General features: G+C 38.0%; 1 protein-coding gene across 5 annotated transcripts in view; it reads right to left on the bottom strand.

Moving 5' to 3' along the window:
• Positions 1 to 1420: 1420 nt before the first annotated feature.
• The window catches only part of Skint1 (selection and upkeep of intraepithelial T cells 1), a 36612-nt gene continuing 20491 nt past the window's right edge, over positions 1421 to 17541 (bottom strand). The window contains exons 4-9 of one of the 5 annotated variants that reach the window (XM_087551207.1): positions 12367 to 12714; positions 10353 to 10634; positions 6469 to 6579; positions 4299 to 4406; positions 3525 to 3647; positions 1421 to 2835 (exon numbers count right to left, since the gene is read on the bottom strand). In XM_087551207.1, coding sequence (XP_087407333.1) covers positions 2795 to 2835; positions 3525 to 3647; positions 4299 to 4406; positions 6469 to 6579; positions 10353 to 10634; positions 12367 to 12714 — 1013 coding nt within the window. In that variant the 3' untranslated portion in view covers positions 1421 to 2794. 5 annotated transcript variants of the gene reach the window in all.

Raw genomic sequence — 17541 nt, 5'->3', positions numbered from 1 at the left:
TACCTGTCTGAATTTATCTTTCTTTTTATTGCTTGGAAATAGCCTTATTTGAACAAAACTGCTTCTTTACCACATTTCCTTAGACATAAATCTCTATTTTATTACTGACTTAAAACTGTATTTTCAACTCACAAACCTAATACACGAACACATGCAACCATTGGACTGAGCACAAGGATTCCAAAAGAGGTGTTAGGGCAAGAACCAAAGGAGCTGAAGGGGTTTGCAACCCCATAGGAAGAACAACAATACCAACCAACCAGAACTTCCTAGAGCTCCCAGGGACTAAACCACCAACCAAAGAGTATACATGGAAGGACCCATGACTCCAGCTGCATATGTAGCAGAGGATGGCCTTATCTTGCATCAGTGGGAGGAGAGCCCCTTGTTCTTATGAAAGCTCGATGCCACCATGTAGTGGAATTCCAGGGTGGTGAAATGGGAGTGGTAGGGTGGGTAGGGGAGCACCCTCATAGAAGCAGGAGGATAAGGAGTGATATAGGTGGCTTGCGGAGGGGAAACCAGGAAAGGGGATAACATTTGAAATGTTAATAAATAAAATAAACAATAAAAATATATAAATAAATAAATATTTAAAAGACAAAGAAAGACATTATAGACAAATTTTACAAAGAGCCCAATAATACTGTAAAGGAATTAGCTTTGTTCCTGAAAAAGTAGGTGAGGGAAACTCTTGGTTGTACAAGCAATGGGCGCGCGTGCGCATGCATGTGTTCATGCATCTATTTGTTTTAGGTGTTTGTGTTAAGTATGTAAATTGTATTAGCAACTGTGTTTGTTGCTATGTGGATCACTGCAATTTTAGTATTCTAACTAGATTTTCAACTTTTTATTTAAATTAAAGTAATTTACTCAAAACCTAACAGTGGAATGCCAACTGTCTGCCAAGGGTTTCTTATCATCTATAATCATCTGGGCGTGTCTAAAATTATAGAACCATATTTATTTTCTTTGGAGATCTCAATACTCTAGTCTCTATAAATGCAGTTACAAGTAAGAAAATACATATATTTGTAGTCCCTTAACTTTTGTAAGCAATCAGTCAGGGGAATAATGTTTAGACTAGATACTGTTAACTCGTGTCATATACTAAAAGTAAGGATATTTGAGAACACATGTGATTATATACTGAGGTCCTGTGAGATACCAGAAGTATTTTAGTAAAACAAAAGTAACAACAGAGTTTCCTAGTTTAAATCCATGAGAGGAAAATACACTTAAGGAGGATTCTGAGGGTAAAATGAGCATCTTAGAAAACAGCCTGACTGGATTTGATTATTTCTTTGGAAAATAGAGTAAACAGTGTATTGAGAAAAAAGAACCAGAGATATTTGTTGTCTTTCTGTCTGTGTGTCTGTCTCTCTCTAAATTCTTGGGACTAAGTAAATAACAAACTGCCACAGGTTATGGTTTATTCAGTTTTGCTATTGAAAATAAAATTGGTGCTTTTATGAAAGATATGAAATGTTATCCAGGATGTGTGTAGTTTTTAAAGATTTTATGAAATTCCCTTCATACCCATATACCCTCTTAACTGGAAACTTCCAAAGTAAAAAGTATACAATTGTATTATTAACCCTTCAACATAGGAGAAACATACTGCTTCAGGGAAAGGATATAGAGATTTCACCTACACACAAAACCTCAGACTGTAGCCCAATATTCCAACAAAAACTTTGACAAACTGATGTGAATGCAAGATAATTGCATAGTTACTTTCTTGGCAGAAGATTGATACAGAATGTTAATTTGTATTACAGCATGTATACACATGTCTATTGCCTTCTGTACAGTCCAACTGTTTTGATTTAGTAATACTGAGGCTTTTAAAGTATTCTTATTTTGGCTTCTCCACCTATACACCAGCAACTTCAACAAAAATTTTATAGAAAACCAAGCAAAAATGTAAATATAGCATATTGTTCTTTTGCGTTTAATTCATGGGTCTATTTTGCTTAATAACTGCTCTGCATCATTCATAAAACTTATTACAACTTTTGTTTCATTTAGAGGAGAGCTCACTGGAAATAAGATTATAATTTATTAACACTATATGCATATTCTGTGTAATAATTTAGATTGTGGGTTATTGGTAGATCAAATAAATAGGTGTTGAAAATTTCTTTACTGGCTTACTTTTTTCATATCTCTTTCTGCTTCCATAAGGGCAATACATTGTAAAATAAAAGAGAGGCATTTAGCTTTAGACATTAGCTAGGGAATGTTTCCAAGGTGTGAATGTAGGGTTGGGAATTTCTGGCCCCATTCCTTGTAAAAAAACATGCATGTTTCTCACTGAATAAATTATGGCATTGCATTATCATTTTAATTAGTTTATTTGCTTACTTTTCCAGACCAATTTTCCCTACCTCTTCTCATCCCAGCCACCCCTCCCCCTACCTCACTCCCCTACTACAATCAATTCCTCCTCCAATCTTCTTGAGAAAAGGACAGGCCTCCATGAATATCAGCTAGTCGTGGCCTTTTCAGTAGCAGTAAGACAGGGCACCTCCTCTGCTATTAAGGCTGGATGTAGCAACCCAGCAGGAGGAAAGGGTACTAAAAGGAGACAACAGATTCAGAGATTGCCCTTGCTCCCACTGTTAGAAGTCTCACCAGAAGATCAAGCTACACAACTGTAGCATATTTGAAGAAGGCCTAGGTCAGTCCTATTCAGGCTTCCTGGTTGACATCTCAGTTTTTATGAGCCTCTATGAATCCAGGTTAGTTGATTCTGTATGTTTTCTTGTGATGTCCTTGACCCCTTTGGTTTCTACTTTCCTTGCCCTTCCTTTGCAGGATTCCCCCAGAATTCTGAAAAATAGATAATGAAAGGAGATAAGGAGAGGAACTTCATTCTGACAAAGGAGATTCTCTACCTATCATTTACAACTGGATTTCTCCACTTCCTACAATATTTGAAGAATTACTTAATGTTTAGATGTGGTTCTTTGCATCTGTTTCCATCAGTTGCTGAGGAAGTCCCTCTAAGGATGATTTTGTGGCACCAATCTATGAGTATAGCAAAATATTACTAGGCATCATTTCATTGACATTTTATTTCTGTCATGGTTGTTTCTATACTATTTCTCTGGGCTATTCTGCCTTTGGGTCCTGGCCTGCAAGGCAATGTCAGGGTGGGCTGCTTCTCATGTCATGAGTGTCAATCTGAACCAACATTTCCATCTTAATATTTGAGATGAGATGGGAACAAACCTTGCAAGACTTCAGAAAATGGATGAAACATAGTAGTCTTCCCACTTTTTCCTGACCCATTTGTCAGAAGTGCAATCAGATCTGAGTATGACACTAGCATCTGAGGCACAAAGATGACTGACTGTAACTATATTTCCCAGATCCTGAAGGTCATTGCGGAGCACATACATGCTTTCCACTTTTTTGAGTTAAGATAAAGTGAGTAGGAATTTCAACTTTAAGACATCTTTACATCATACCAAAACACACTCTATGAGTCAAGTCAACACACTTCTCATCCCATTTACCTCTCAGTTTGAAGTATGTATAGGAAATGAGCATGGTAGCAGAAACCATCAGTGAACACAGGATTACACTTAAATCTTCCACCCACAAAATGTCCAATTCAAAATGTGCATCTGAAACAGGAACTGAAGAGAGTTGCAAAAGTTAGAAAGGTGGCAGCAGAGATGGTGCAGCTGGAATACAGACTTATGACAGATTCACGTCTCAGGTTGCACTGCTCTGTTTTCTGGATTTATGAGTGTGGGAAAGAAGGCTAACATATCCCAATATCTTACAAGATAGACAATTAAAGGAGATAAGGAGGGGAACTTCATTCTGACAAAGGAGATTCTCTGCCTATCATTTACAACTGGATTTCTCCACTGTCTACAATATTTGAAGAATTACTCATATAACAAGCATATTGATGAATTTGTCTGTTAATTCTAGTTTGATTTTTGGCAGTGCCAATATCTCACAAGAGAGGATTAACTTAAAAAAAAATTACTAAAAATACAGCTCGAGTTTGTGAATTCTGCTTTGGGTTTTGAGCTATAACTCAATTGCTATAAAGAATTGCCCCATCTTCATTTCCTTTCACTTCTTTATATAGCTTCTGTTACAACTATAAAATTAAAGAGTCTGCAAATCAAATTATAAGATAGGTAGGTGAGGAGTCAATGGATCTTGCAATCTAAGCCACCATCACTCTTCTTTAGCTAAGTGCCTTACCAGTGACAAGGCATTTGGGAAAAGAAATATTTGCTAGAAGTGTCCACATACTTGATAGCACCTACCTCTTTGTTTCAAATGTAAATACCCCATGATTGATACGACAATCACCACCGAAGATATCATTATTAATATGCCTGTCACCCAAGGAGCATCGCATGTACACCTACACCCTGGAGAAACAAAGTTATAATCACGATTTATGGTGTAAATATTCTTATGGTTTGGAAAGTATGTCAAGAAAACAGGAGCTATAATCTGATGTCACATTTCTATGTTCATTAGAACCTAGCATGACTTAAGACTAAAGCTCACAGAACTGCTGGTGACATGATGGAGGGGCAAACTGTTTCTAGGATGGAATGAATTTATAGGATGTTCTGAGAGTGACAAGCACACAGAAAGAAGCTCTTCTTTGCTTTGCTGCCTCTTGTCCATCAGTCTGGGATGTAATAATTCTCATTACAAAGTTAATATTTCCCCCTTGTAAATGATCCATTCAACACTTTCTACACAAAATTAGTAAAATGCTAAGTGTTCAAAGTGTGTCAATGAGAAACAGTTGAATAATGGGAGGAGATTTTTAGAGTAAAACTCTATTTAGAATTATTTTTTCTACTGTAAATCTCTCAAGAGCTTTGGGAAAGTCATATTTAAGCCTTAATACCTGAATAAATGGATACACAGAAAATGTGTTCTACATTTAAAAGAATGTTTTCTATTTTTTTAACATTTTAAACAATGTAAGTTTACCATTAAATATATAAAACATATGCATATGGCATTAGAATCCCAAGGGTGCAATATTAGCATGAATGCCCTCAGAGGTAACTAACATCATAACCTGCTCAACAAGAAGGAATCATGCCTGGTACTGGAGTCCTGGATAAACATCCAGGGCTAGCAAAATTATGTATGTTAAAGGAGAATTTATAAGTGTCAACTTACTAAGCCTCCTTAATTTCTAAATACAGTGTAAATATTTCCTTAAATCTACATTGTGAAAGTATGCAATATCTGTATGCAAATGTAGCTCAGATAATAAAGTGTATTATAGTCTGCACAAAGCCCTGGGATCCATCCCCGACATTGTGTAAAACCATGCTTGCAGCACACACCTATAATATTAGTATTCAGGAGTTTGAAGAAAACAAAGGAAATTCAAGGTCATTTCCAGGGATAGTAAAATTGTGAATAGTATTGGCCACATGCTTCCAGGCATTCCTTTCTACATTCTTTAGATGCAGTAGCAAAAAATGTGAGCTTCTTGAGAAGGCTGGGAAGCTCAGACTAAAATAGAAATTTTCAGTGTTCAGAGGAAATTAATGAACTTACCTTGAATAACAACAATGTTCTCAAGAATACATTGTAAAATGACTTTACAGAGATCACTGATCACAGCAAAGGGATAAGAGACAACAGAGGGAGGTGTACTAATCGTGACATCACAAGTCTGAATTCCTTAGCTGATGGCTAAACTACACTTGGAAGGAAATCTAGGATACCTATTGTGCTCTTCCAAAAGCAATCCCTATTTAAGGCCTTTTAAGTGGAGAGTATCCTCAAATCCGAGACAGCTTTTTATTAATTAATTTATTTCTTCACTTTATATCACAACTTTTCCTCCCTCTTCTCCTCCCAGTCCCAGTTTTTGTTAGTTTGCTTGTTGTTGTTCTTGTTGTTGTCTTGTTTTGTTTTCATTTTTATTTTTATTTTGCATTGTATTTTTAGGGGAAATTCTTCTCTTGAGCACAGCATAGTTGAGAATGTATGCAAACTTTGTCTCCTATAGTAAATTAATAACCTGATATCAAAATTAGCACCCCTCCCACTGTATTCTATTCTACCTTTGCTGAGATGAGTGACCTCTCCATGGTCATTTTGTCATGTACAGTCAAAAACATTGCTCTAACTACAGATAAGGTCATTCGATCCTTGAAGAAGTGAAGTGATAAAAGCATTAAGTGTTAAAACATTTGTCAGGTGGGTTTGAGTCTTCAACATAACCAGACAAAAATATTCCAACAAGACTGAGGTTCTAGAAGACAAACAGCATTGTCAAGAGATCCAGCAGAAAGAGAGGACATGTTAGGAACAAGGAGTAGACAGCTAACTGAAAACACACACACAAAAATTAGAGCACTTTAAAAGGGAGCCCTGCAAATCAAGGCTCAGGCAAAATTAGCTTCCTTCCCTTCTCCCACATTGCATTGCCCATCCTTCAGCATTACTTACTGTTATGTTCAGGATGTAGGAGAAAACTAGAAACCAAGATGGAGAGCACCATCACAAATAATATTATACCCAGAATCATTTTCCAAATTATATTCCATGAAAAAAATGCATCTGTAATAAAGGGTTACAAATCTTATAACATAGAAATTAACATGTCTTCAGACCAATGCATTTCAAATGATGAACTTGCAAGGCATGTTCCTCTTCAAGATCTCATATCTCTGGCAGATTAGATGTAGTACATTTTGGAGAGAGTTATCATGGGACCAATGAAAAGCACAGCATTGTCTCTAGTAGAGCTAAGCCAGGCATGAATAAGTTCAAGACTGATGCAAAGTTAAATGAGAGCACTTTTCTTATGCATCCCTTCCCACTTCCTCTCAGGAGCTTATTTGGTAAAAGAGAAGAGGCAAAGCTGCGGGTTCCTTTTCCCTGTCTATGGCTAAATCACAGGTTTCCAGGAACCATGGTAAGGTCATTCCTAAGTCCATTTTCCAGCCCTTTGTCTAAGCTCTCATCCTGTGTGCAGTACTGAATTCATATGTGGATTACAATGAATTTCTGATCCTCCAGCCTTTACCTTTCCAATACAGGGATTACTAAAGCACATAGGAAAGTGCAAAGTGTATGGTACTAGGAATTGAACTTATGACTTGTGCATTCTAGGCAAATACTCTACCAACTGCATTAAAACTCTAGACCTCAAACATGTTTTAAAACAGCTTATCTTCTCTAAGGAACTACTGACTCATACAATATACTTTGTGTGATTTACTTAAATTGTACATAAATAAGAAGTATCTCCCTTTTGTTATTTTTTATATATGCATAAGTTTGTAGGTGCATTATACATGTGTCTATGTGAATGTTTCTCTCCATCCCCCCTCTCTCCATATATATATATATATGTATATATGTATACATATATACATATATATGTGACATATATATATATATATAACATACTGTGTGTGAAAGAGAGGAAGTGTGTGTAAGTACATATATATTATATACATATAGGCTATGAACTCTAAAAGGAGGATAAAATATTTAAATTTAGTTCTTACCTTGGAATTATTTACATTCCTATTTCTGATGCAACTGTTGTACAAAGATTTACTTTTCCATTGAAGATGTAATTGAATGAGAAAATGCAGTTAACTATAGAAACTAAATTGTCAAAGGCAGAAGGTGAGTTATTCCTATATCTCTTGAGTTCTCAACATATTTCCCTTCATCTCAGCATTCCATTGTCCTCATGAGCACATATAAATGCTGACACATGCATGATTGTTTGGCACTTTAAAAGGTACCCTTTAAATTTTATTTTACTTCAGTTATATACATTGGCTTATATAAATATAAATTAGATAATATGATATGCAGTATTTGAAACAGTTTGCAGACATCAGTATATACAAGTGACAAGTTTAGACTTTTATACTTTTAATAAATAGGTAGATAAGGGACCATAAATAGAATTGTTATACAACGTGTTAAAAGGAAATAATACTAAAAGAATAAGAAATTGAAAAATAACAGCATGCCAGATGTATGCAAGGGACAGATGACATGCTTTTAGGTTGTTTTGTATAAGTAGTCTTTTATAAGATGATAGACAACTGAACAAAGAACTGTGGAAGAAAAGAGGAAAATAAGTAGTATATGCAGCATTTTGATAGTAAAAGGCATTCAGAGTGAAGATCTCACAGTCTCCGCAGATGAGAAGCAGCAGAACACATGTTAATAGATTTGTGTGGACAATGAAGACCCTTAGTGGATGAGATCAGATAAATTAATGGGCACATACAACACAGAACACTGTGAGGCACTGTTCTGGAAAAAAACATTTTAATAAGTCTTCCCTCCTATTGGTTAATTATAATTAGTCATAGGCAAGAATGGCAATAAGTAATTTCCAGCTTCCTATTGATAAAACTGAACATGGATGACTGTGTCTTAAAATTGAATGGTAAGGGTAATATGGTCAAAAGACATGATAAAGAATCCAGTAAACTTGAATGCATTTTTCTCTGCCCTGTTCTTTTATGAGATGTTCTGTCTCTAAATATATCTTAAATGTGAGAAGCAAAGGTTTGACAAACACCTTGTACCCCAGGACTATAACCAGTAGATTCCTCCAGTCCTTAGAAAAGCAACAGTTTTCTTGCTTCCATTACCATGGTATCTTCCTTAAAACTCCTCAACCCTTTCATTTCTTCAATCCCTATATATGATATGACAACACCTGATGCTGCTAGTAGAACATCCATCAAATTTGTCTTCCCACTTTGAGTACACAAAAATTAAAGTTACTTATCATGCATTACCATCAAAATCATTTTCTGAATTTTATTAAGCTTATAAATGTGTGTGCATTTCTATGTGTGTGCACATGTGCTCATGCATGCACATTTAAATATCAAAGAACTACTTATGCTAGGGGGTTCTATCTTTTTACTTGTGAGTCCCTGTGATCAAACTCAGTTCATTGACCATCAAGTCCTTTATCTGTTTTTCATTTCAAATATAGGACTGAATTTATGTCATCAAGTCCTATAATCAAATTTCTGCTTTAACATCACAATAGCAATGAGACACTGGATAGACCTACTGCTTTCCCATAAAGAAAAAAGTCAAGCATTACTTCAAGAATTTTGTTCAGAGAATCTGAATATATGAAGAGTAGTTTGTAAGGCAACGAATTCATCAAGCTTCCCTCGTGGTGGCTAGCTTGTATAGTATTGGAAGTTTCTATGTGGGTGGCTGGGAGAGAAAAGGCATTAATGATCCTACCTAATGCTGAACTCTGAATAATTCAATACTCATGTTTGTGGCAAAATGTGCTACTGGAGCAATGGCACAAATATAAAAGAGTAACTGCATTCTGATTTTGTTTGAGACATGCTCCACAGGAGGGAATTTCGTGCCTGTTACTGGAATCCTACTCAAAAGCACAGAAACACTAGTGTTGAACCTGCTGTTGATATTTTTCTGAGTTGGTGTGTGTTGAATTATCTTCTAAATAATTATGTTTATACCCATAATCATAGACTCCTTTCAACCTTAGTCAGAGAAGCTTCTTGTGCAATGGGCAGTAGTCAATGGTCACAATTAACTGAGAATAAGAAATAGAATATTCTCAGCCCCTAAATATGACATCTATATTACATCTATATTAGTCTCACCAGCATTAGGTCTCTGGGAACATTTCTGAAGTGAGGACAGAAAGACTATGCTAGCCAGAAGATAGGGAGGAGTGCTATAAAGGGATATATTTTGGAAATGGTATGGATTATGCAGTCGTGAACCCACAGCAGCTGTACAAGTCCTCAAAAGATCAAGCAGTCAAAATCCCAGCACAGATAGTGGTAACTGGCGTCCAGGGTTCACTCTGAACTATTTACAGGAGATAGTTGCTGAGAGACAGTAATTCATTCTCTGTTGCAACAGGATCACTGGAAGGTTCCCCACCTTCCAGTGGTGCCTCCACAGCCACAGCCACATGAAAAAAAACTAACTAGATAGAGTACGTTATCAGTAACAAAAAGGACATGGAGTTGGGAGATGTGTGTATTGCGGAGGATACGGGAGGGGGTGGTATTTAAAGGTAGAAAGGGGATAGGTATGATTATATACAACAATATACATGCAAAAATTTTCCCTAAATAATTTTTTAATTGCCATAGAACTCCAATATTAGTAAGCAAAAGTGAAATAAAGAATGTGGGAAAATAGAATAATCGTGGTAAAAGTAATATGATAAATAAAACCAAAATAAAGTAGAGCTTTAGAAGTCAAGTCAAGAAAGAAAATGAATCATTGTGTTTAGCTTTAAACTATCCTGCAATGGCTGATACTAAAAACAATTACACAAACTTTACCTGATAAGATAACACTTGTCCTTCCCTCTTGGCCTGTCAGAGGGTTCTGAAGGCAGCAAGTGATTTTCTGGAAGGAGCTGTCACTAATGAGAAGGGATATCTTCATATTGAACAGTCTGTCTCCACCCTGTGAATGGGATTTTGATGCAGCTGGAATGACCTCCCCTCTGCTGTCTCTCCATTCCATGAGAGGCCGTGGGAACCAACCTCCAGAGTGACATTCCACTATCACACCTTTGGTATTAGGTGGGTGCACATGAATCTGTACCCGTAAGTTTATAGCTGATTGGGAACACAGGAGTAAAACATTATTTTTATGTTAATAAAAGGGGAAATAAAACTGAAAAAGTAAAATTCTCTCTCACATTTTAAGTAATTGCTAAAACCTGAAGAGGCAGGAGGTCTGGTGGCTTGAGTTTTCAAAATAGAAAAGTACCTGATAGAAGTCACAGTACTACTAGCAACATATTCTATATTGTTTATTTATATATTAATTCACTCAAAATGCTATTTTTATATGGACTCACACAAAATGTTTTTATTAAATTGAAACAAGCGTAGGTCCTTGAAATACAATACAAACCAAAATCAATATCCATATACTATAAAATCAATATCTACATACTATAAAATCTATGGTTTAAAATGTTTTCTCTATAGACAACACTTAATCACTGTTGAGACCAAATTTTAAATGATGAAGTCAACAATATCATAATAAAATTTTGATTCTTTAATTGAAACTTCAACTGTTTATTTTGAGTATATAGCTAATGCTTTCATACAGTATATTTCATATAAAATAACTAATACATTAGTGTTTTCAAAATGCATTATATACCAATTTGGATCAAGTTAATGTCTTTGAAAATGTTAGGACATTATATGGGATATAAAATTTGACTAAAATGTGAGAGGAAAGAACTGCGATTTAACCCAACCCTAAAACAACTCTGTTTTACAAATCTTTCTGGTATAACAAAATTAGCTTATATTGATGTCTGATACAGTCCTATATTCTCCATGAGAAGGTTAAGCTTCTGAAATATGGCAAATGATATTTAAGAAGAGAATGACAAATTTTAAGTTTTATACATACATACAAACATACATACATACATACATAAATACATACATACACATATAGCTTTGCTGTGATTCTGTCTCTCTTCCTCTCTCTCTCTCTCTCTCTCTCTCTCTCTCTCTCTCTCTCTCTCTCTCTCTCTCTCTTTCTCTCTCTCTCTCCCTGCTCTACTCTACAATCCTGTCTGGCGTAGAGCTCTCTACATGGATATGAGTCTCTTAGAACTCTGTGTAGACCAAGCTGACCTTGAACTCATGGAGATTTGCCTACTACTATTTCATATGTACAGGGAGCAAAGAGCCATGCCAATGCACCTAGCTTTAAAATATAAATTTAATTAATTATATCGCATTCCTTTAGGTTAGTTCTCAATTATTGGTTTGGAAACACATATGAGGTTCACAAATATTATCTATGAGCTTAGAGGCCAAAACACACATGATCAAAGAATCACTTTCTTTTTTCAATTCCTCACTTTTTTGTATTATTTTCAGATTCATAAGTTTACACAGTGAGAAAAAATGTAAATGTGATAATACTTGCAGAAATGATTACTCAGGAAAATTATTCTCTCACAAAATACCCAGTGGATTGATTTAAGGAAATTTGAGAATAAGAATTACCACAAAGAAAACTATTTTAAAATTTAAATCACTGGTAGATATCACACTTTATTAACATATTGTTAGAAATCACTAGGAGGATAGCACAAAAGTGTCTTATTGATAAGTTAGAAATCTAGCAATCTGTGTGTACTTGATGTATACACAGACATATTTTTAATCTAAGTAAAAAGCAAAATTCATGATACTGAATTTGGTAATACTAATTTTATTTATACACTGAAACACTGAAAAATCTATCTAAGTTTCAGACCATGATGAGTTAAAAATGTTGATTTATAGAAATCTCAGAAAGCTCCATGCCTACCTGTGACCTTGACCTCTGTGATGTGCTCTTCATAAAAATCACCTTCTTTGAACACGCAGTGGTAAAATCCATCATCATCAACAGTCACATTATAGATCCTAAGGGTCACTTTCCCTTCTCCAATCCCATCTTTTAGTAGTTCTGTCCGTTCCACATACTTGGAGATAATCTCTCCAAACATGTCTTTACCATCTCTATATAGGTGCACGGGCTCTCTATAGAGGTTCCGGAACCAGCGAATCTCCATGTGCTGGGCTTGTTGTGGTGGAGACAACTGACAACTGAGTTCTAAGTTTCCACCCAATGAAGCCAAGACTGGCACATCTGAGCCAGTCACTGTAAATAGCTCTGGGAAGGAAAATAAGAATATAAGGTAGTAGAGACAGGACATAACTTTTGTTTAAATCAGTCTCTCTCCCTGATCCCCCTATACCTCACCTCTCCTTTCCCCTTCCCCTTCTCCTTTCCCTCTGCCTCCTTCTTTTCAACACACTACAGAAACAGAAGCACCCCTTATTTAAAATCAGCTACTTCATCCCAAAGATATCATAATATATACATTTAGCTGATTTTTATATTTGATATACTTTATATTACACTATTTATATAGTGTCTCTTCTTTTTATCATAGAGTTACACAGAGCTTTTTGAACTGTGTGATTCTTACCTTTGTTTATTTCTGAATAATTCCTATTTATTGAATTTTTTTCTCCCTTCTTCATTCACTATGTCTTACCATAGTACCCTCTATTATCTGTCTTCAGAATCACCAGCAAGATATAATAAACTACCATAATCAATCCCATTAAGTACCCCCTAGTTAAAGTGCATCTTTGTTGTTGCTTTTCCTTTTAATAAAAGATGGGAATAGTATATTTCTCTTTGGTTAGAGATTCAGAAATTCTCAACTTTGACATCAAGTACCTGAATGGAATAAAATACACAATACCCAAGCTACACTCCATGTACCCAAAGAAGCTAAACAAGAAGAAAGGCTCAAGCTATGATGTTTGAATATCAATTATAAGGGAGAATAAAATTGTCATAAGAGGCTAATGGAGTAAGAAACTGGGAGGGAGAGGGGATGGGGAAGGAAATGAAAGGATTTGGGATCAGGTGTCTGGAGGGCAGGAGAGATGGCCAGATGGCCATGAGAATGACCAGTAATTTGTAACTGACAGGGGTATAAAGGAGGGGAGCATCTCTAGGATGAAACAGAGATCTAGTATAAAGGAAGTACCCAAGAATCAATAGGGGTAACTTTAGGTAACCTTAGCTGTGTCTCAGAGAATTGGAGAGATGAGACTTGAAAAGGTCATCTCCTGTAGCCAGGCAAGAACCCCAATAGAGAGGTAGAGACAGCAACCCATCCACAAAACTTTCAACACAAAATTTACCCTATCTACAAGAAATGCCGGGTGAGGATGCAACTAAGACTAGGAGATTAGTCAACCAATAACTGGCCCTACTTGAGACACATTCTGTGAGCAAACACCAATCCCTGACACTAGTAATGATACTCTATTATACTTTCAGACAGGAGTCTAGTATAGCTGCCTTCCGAGAGGCTCCATCCATCAGTTGACTCATATAGATGCAGACACCCACAGCCAAACAGTAGATGGAGCTCAAGAACTTCTATGGAAGAATAGGGGCAAGGATTGTGGCCTGAGGGGTATAGGATTTCAACAGTAAGATCAATAGAGTCAACTAATCTGGACCAATGGGCCTCTCAAAGACAGAACCACCAACCAAAGAACATGCACAGGCTGGACCTAGGCCTCAGCATACATATGTAGCAGATGAGCAGCTTCGTCTTCATGTGGGTCCAGAAAAATTGTGAGTCTATACCAAAAGTTGTTGCTTATCTGTGAGATATGTTCCTCCAGCTGGGCTGCCTTATCTACCCTCAGTAGAAAAGGATATACATAGCCCCACAAAGACTTGATGTGCGACACACCCGCGGATCCCGGCCCGCAGCAGCTCTCTGCTCCCAGACCCCGTGAGAGAGAGAGACCTCACCGCCTGGTCAGGTGGGCACTCCTGAGGCTGCAGAACAGAAGAGACCACCAACACTGCTCACCCCTGCCCACATCCCTGGCCCAAGAGGAAACTGTATAAGGCCTCTGGGCTCCCGTGGGGGAGGGCCCAGGAGCGGCAGGACCCCTGCCTGAGACACCGCCTGAACCTGAAGGAAACAGACCGGATAAACAGTTCTCTGCACCCAAATCCCGTGGGAGGGAGAGCCAAACCTTCAGAGAGGCAGACAAGCCTGGGAAACCAGAAGAGACTGCTTTCTGCACACACATCTCGGACGCCAGAGGAAAAAGCCAAAGACCATCTGGAACCCTGGTGCACTGAAGCTCCCGGAAACGGCGGCACAGGTCTTCCTGGTTGCTGCCGCTGCAGAGAGCCCGTGGGCAGCACCCCACGAGCGAACTTGAGCCTCGGGACCACAGGTAAGACAAACTTTTCTGCTGCAAGAAAGCTGCCTGGTGAGCTTGGGACACACGGAAGCAGAATTCCTCTAGGACCGGGCACGTTCTGTGTTTACCGGAAGTCCCACACCCGCGGATCCCGGCCCGCAGCAGCTCTCTGCCCCCAGACCCTGTGAGAGAGAGAGACCTCACCGCCTGGTCAGGTGGGCACTCCTGAGGCTGCAGAGCGGAGGAGACCACCAACACTGCCCACCCCTGCCCACATCCCTGGCCCAAGAGGAAACTGTATAAGGCCTCTGGGCTCCCGTGGGAGAGGGCCCAGGAGCGGCAGGACCCCTGCCTGAGACACCGCTGGAACCTGAAGGAAACAGACCGGATAAACAGTTCTCTGCACCCAAATCCTGTGGGAGGGAGAGCTAAACCTTCAGAGAGGCAGACAAGCCTGGGAAACCAGAAGAGACTGCTCTCTGCACACACATCTCGGCCAGAGGAAAAAGCCAAAGACCATCTGGAACCCTGGTGCACTGAAGCTCCCGGAAACGGCGGCACAGGTCTTCCTGGTTGCTGCCGCTGCAGAGAGCCCATGGGCAGCACCCCACGAGCGAACTTGAGCCCCGGGACCACAGGTAAGACCAAATTGTCTGCTGCAAGAAAACTGCCTGGTGAACTCAAGACACAGGCCCACAGGAACAGCTGAAGACCTGTAGAGAGGAAAAACTACACGCCCGAAAGCAGAACACTCTGTCCCCATAACTGACTGAAAGAGAGGAAAACAGGTCTACAGCACTCCTGACACACAGGCTTATAGGACAGTCTAGCCACTATCAGAAATAGCAGAACAAAGTAACACTAGAGATAATCTGATGGTGAGAGGCAAGCGCAGGAACCCAAGCAACAGAAACCAAGACTACATGGCACCATCGGAGCCCAATTCTCCCATCAAAACAAACATGGAATATCCAAACACACCAGAAAAGCAAGATCTAGTTTCAAAATCATTTTTGATCATGATGCTGGAGGACTTCAAGAAAGACGTGAAGAACTCCCTTAGAGAACAAGTAGAAGCCTACAGAGAGGAATCGCAAAAATGCCTGAAAGAATTCCAGGAAAACATAAATAAACAAGTAGAAGCCCATAGAGAGGAGACACAAAAATCCCTGAAAGAATTCCAGGAAAACATAAATAAACAAGTAGAAGCCCATAGAGAGGAGACACAAAAATCCCTGAAAGAATTCCAGGAAAACACAATCAAACAGTTGAAGGAATTAAAAATGGAAATAGAAGCAATCAAGAAAGAACACATGGAAACAACCCTGGATATAGAAAACCAAAAGAAGAGACAAGGAGCTGTAGATACAAGCTTCAACAACAGAATACAAGAGATGGAAGAGAGAATCTCAGGAGCAGAAGATTCCATAGAAATCATTGACTCAACTGTCAAAGATAATGTAAAGCGGAAAAAGCTACTGGTCCAAAACATACAGGAAATCCAGGACTCAATGAGAAGATCAAACCTAAGGATAAAAGGTATAGAAGAGAGTGAAGACTCCCAGCTCAAAGGACCAGTAAATATCTTCAACAAAATCATAGAAGAAAACTTCCCTAACCTAAAAAAAGAGATACCCATAGGCATACAAGAAGCCTACAGAACTCCAAATAGATTGGACCAGAAAACAAACACCTCCCGTCACATAATTGTCAAAACACCAAACGCACAAAATAAAGAAAATATTAAAAGCAGTAAGGGAAAAAGGTCAAGTAACATATAAAGGCAGACCTATCAGAATCACACCAGACTTCTCGCCAGAAACTATGAAGGCCAGAAGATCCTGGACTGATGTCATACAGACCCTAAGAGCACACAAATGCCAGCCCAGGTTACTGTATCCAGCAAAACTCTCAATTAACATTGATGGAGAAACCAAGATATTCCATGACAAAACCAAATTTACACAATATCTTTCTACAAATCCAGCACTACAAAGGATAATAAATGGTAAAGCCCAACATAAGGAGGCAAGCTATACCCTAGAAGAAGCAAGAAACTAATTGTCTTGGCAACAAAACAAAGAGAATGAAAGCACACAAACATAACCTCACATCCAAATATGAATATAACGGGAAGCAATAATCACTATTCCTTAATATCTCTCAATATCAATGGCCTCAACTCCCCAATAAAAAGACATAGATTAACAAACTGGATACGCAACGAGGACCCTGCATTCTGCTGCCTACAGGAAACACACCTCAGAGACAAAGACAGACACTACCTCAGAGTGAAAGGCTGGAAAACAACTTTCCAAGCAAATGGTCAGAAGAAGCAAGCTGGAATAGCCATTCTAATATCAAATAAAATCAATTTCCAACTAAAAGTCATCAAAAAAGATAAGGAAGGACACTTCATATTCATCAAAGGAAAAATCCACCAAGATGAACTCTCAATCCTAAATATCTATGCCCCAAATACAAGGGCACCTACATACGTAAAAGAAACCTTACTAAAGCTCAAAACACACATTGCACCTCACACAATAATAGTGGGAGATTTCAACACCCCACTCTCATCAATGGACAGATCATGGAAACAGAAATTAAACAGTGATGTCGACAGACTAAGAGAAGTCATGAGCCAAATGGACTTAACGGATATTTATAGAACATTCTATCCTAAAGCAAAAGGATATACCTTCTTCTCAGCTCCTCATGGTACTTTCTACAAAATTGACCATATAAT

The sequence above is a fragment of the Rattus norvegicus genome, chromosome 5 (genome assembly GCF_021556685.1).
Source record: "Rattus norvegicus strain SHRSP/BbbUtx chromosome 5, alternate assembly SHRSP_T2T, whole genome shotgun sequence".
Classification (NCBI taxonomy): Eukaryota; Metazoa; Chordata; class Mammalia; order Rodentia; family Muridae; genus Rattus; species Rattus norvegicus.
This window is presented reverse-complemented; position numbering and strand designations above follow the sequence as displayed.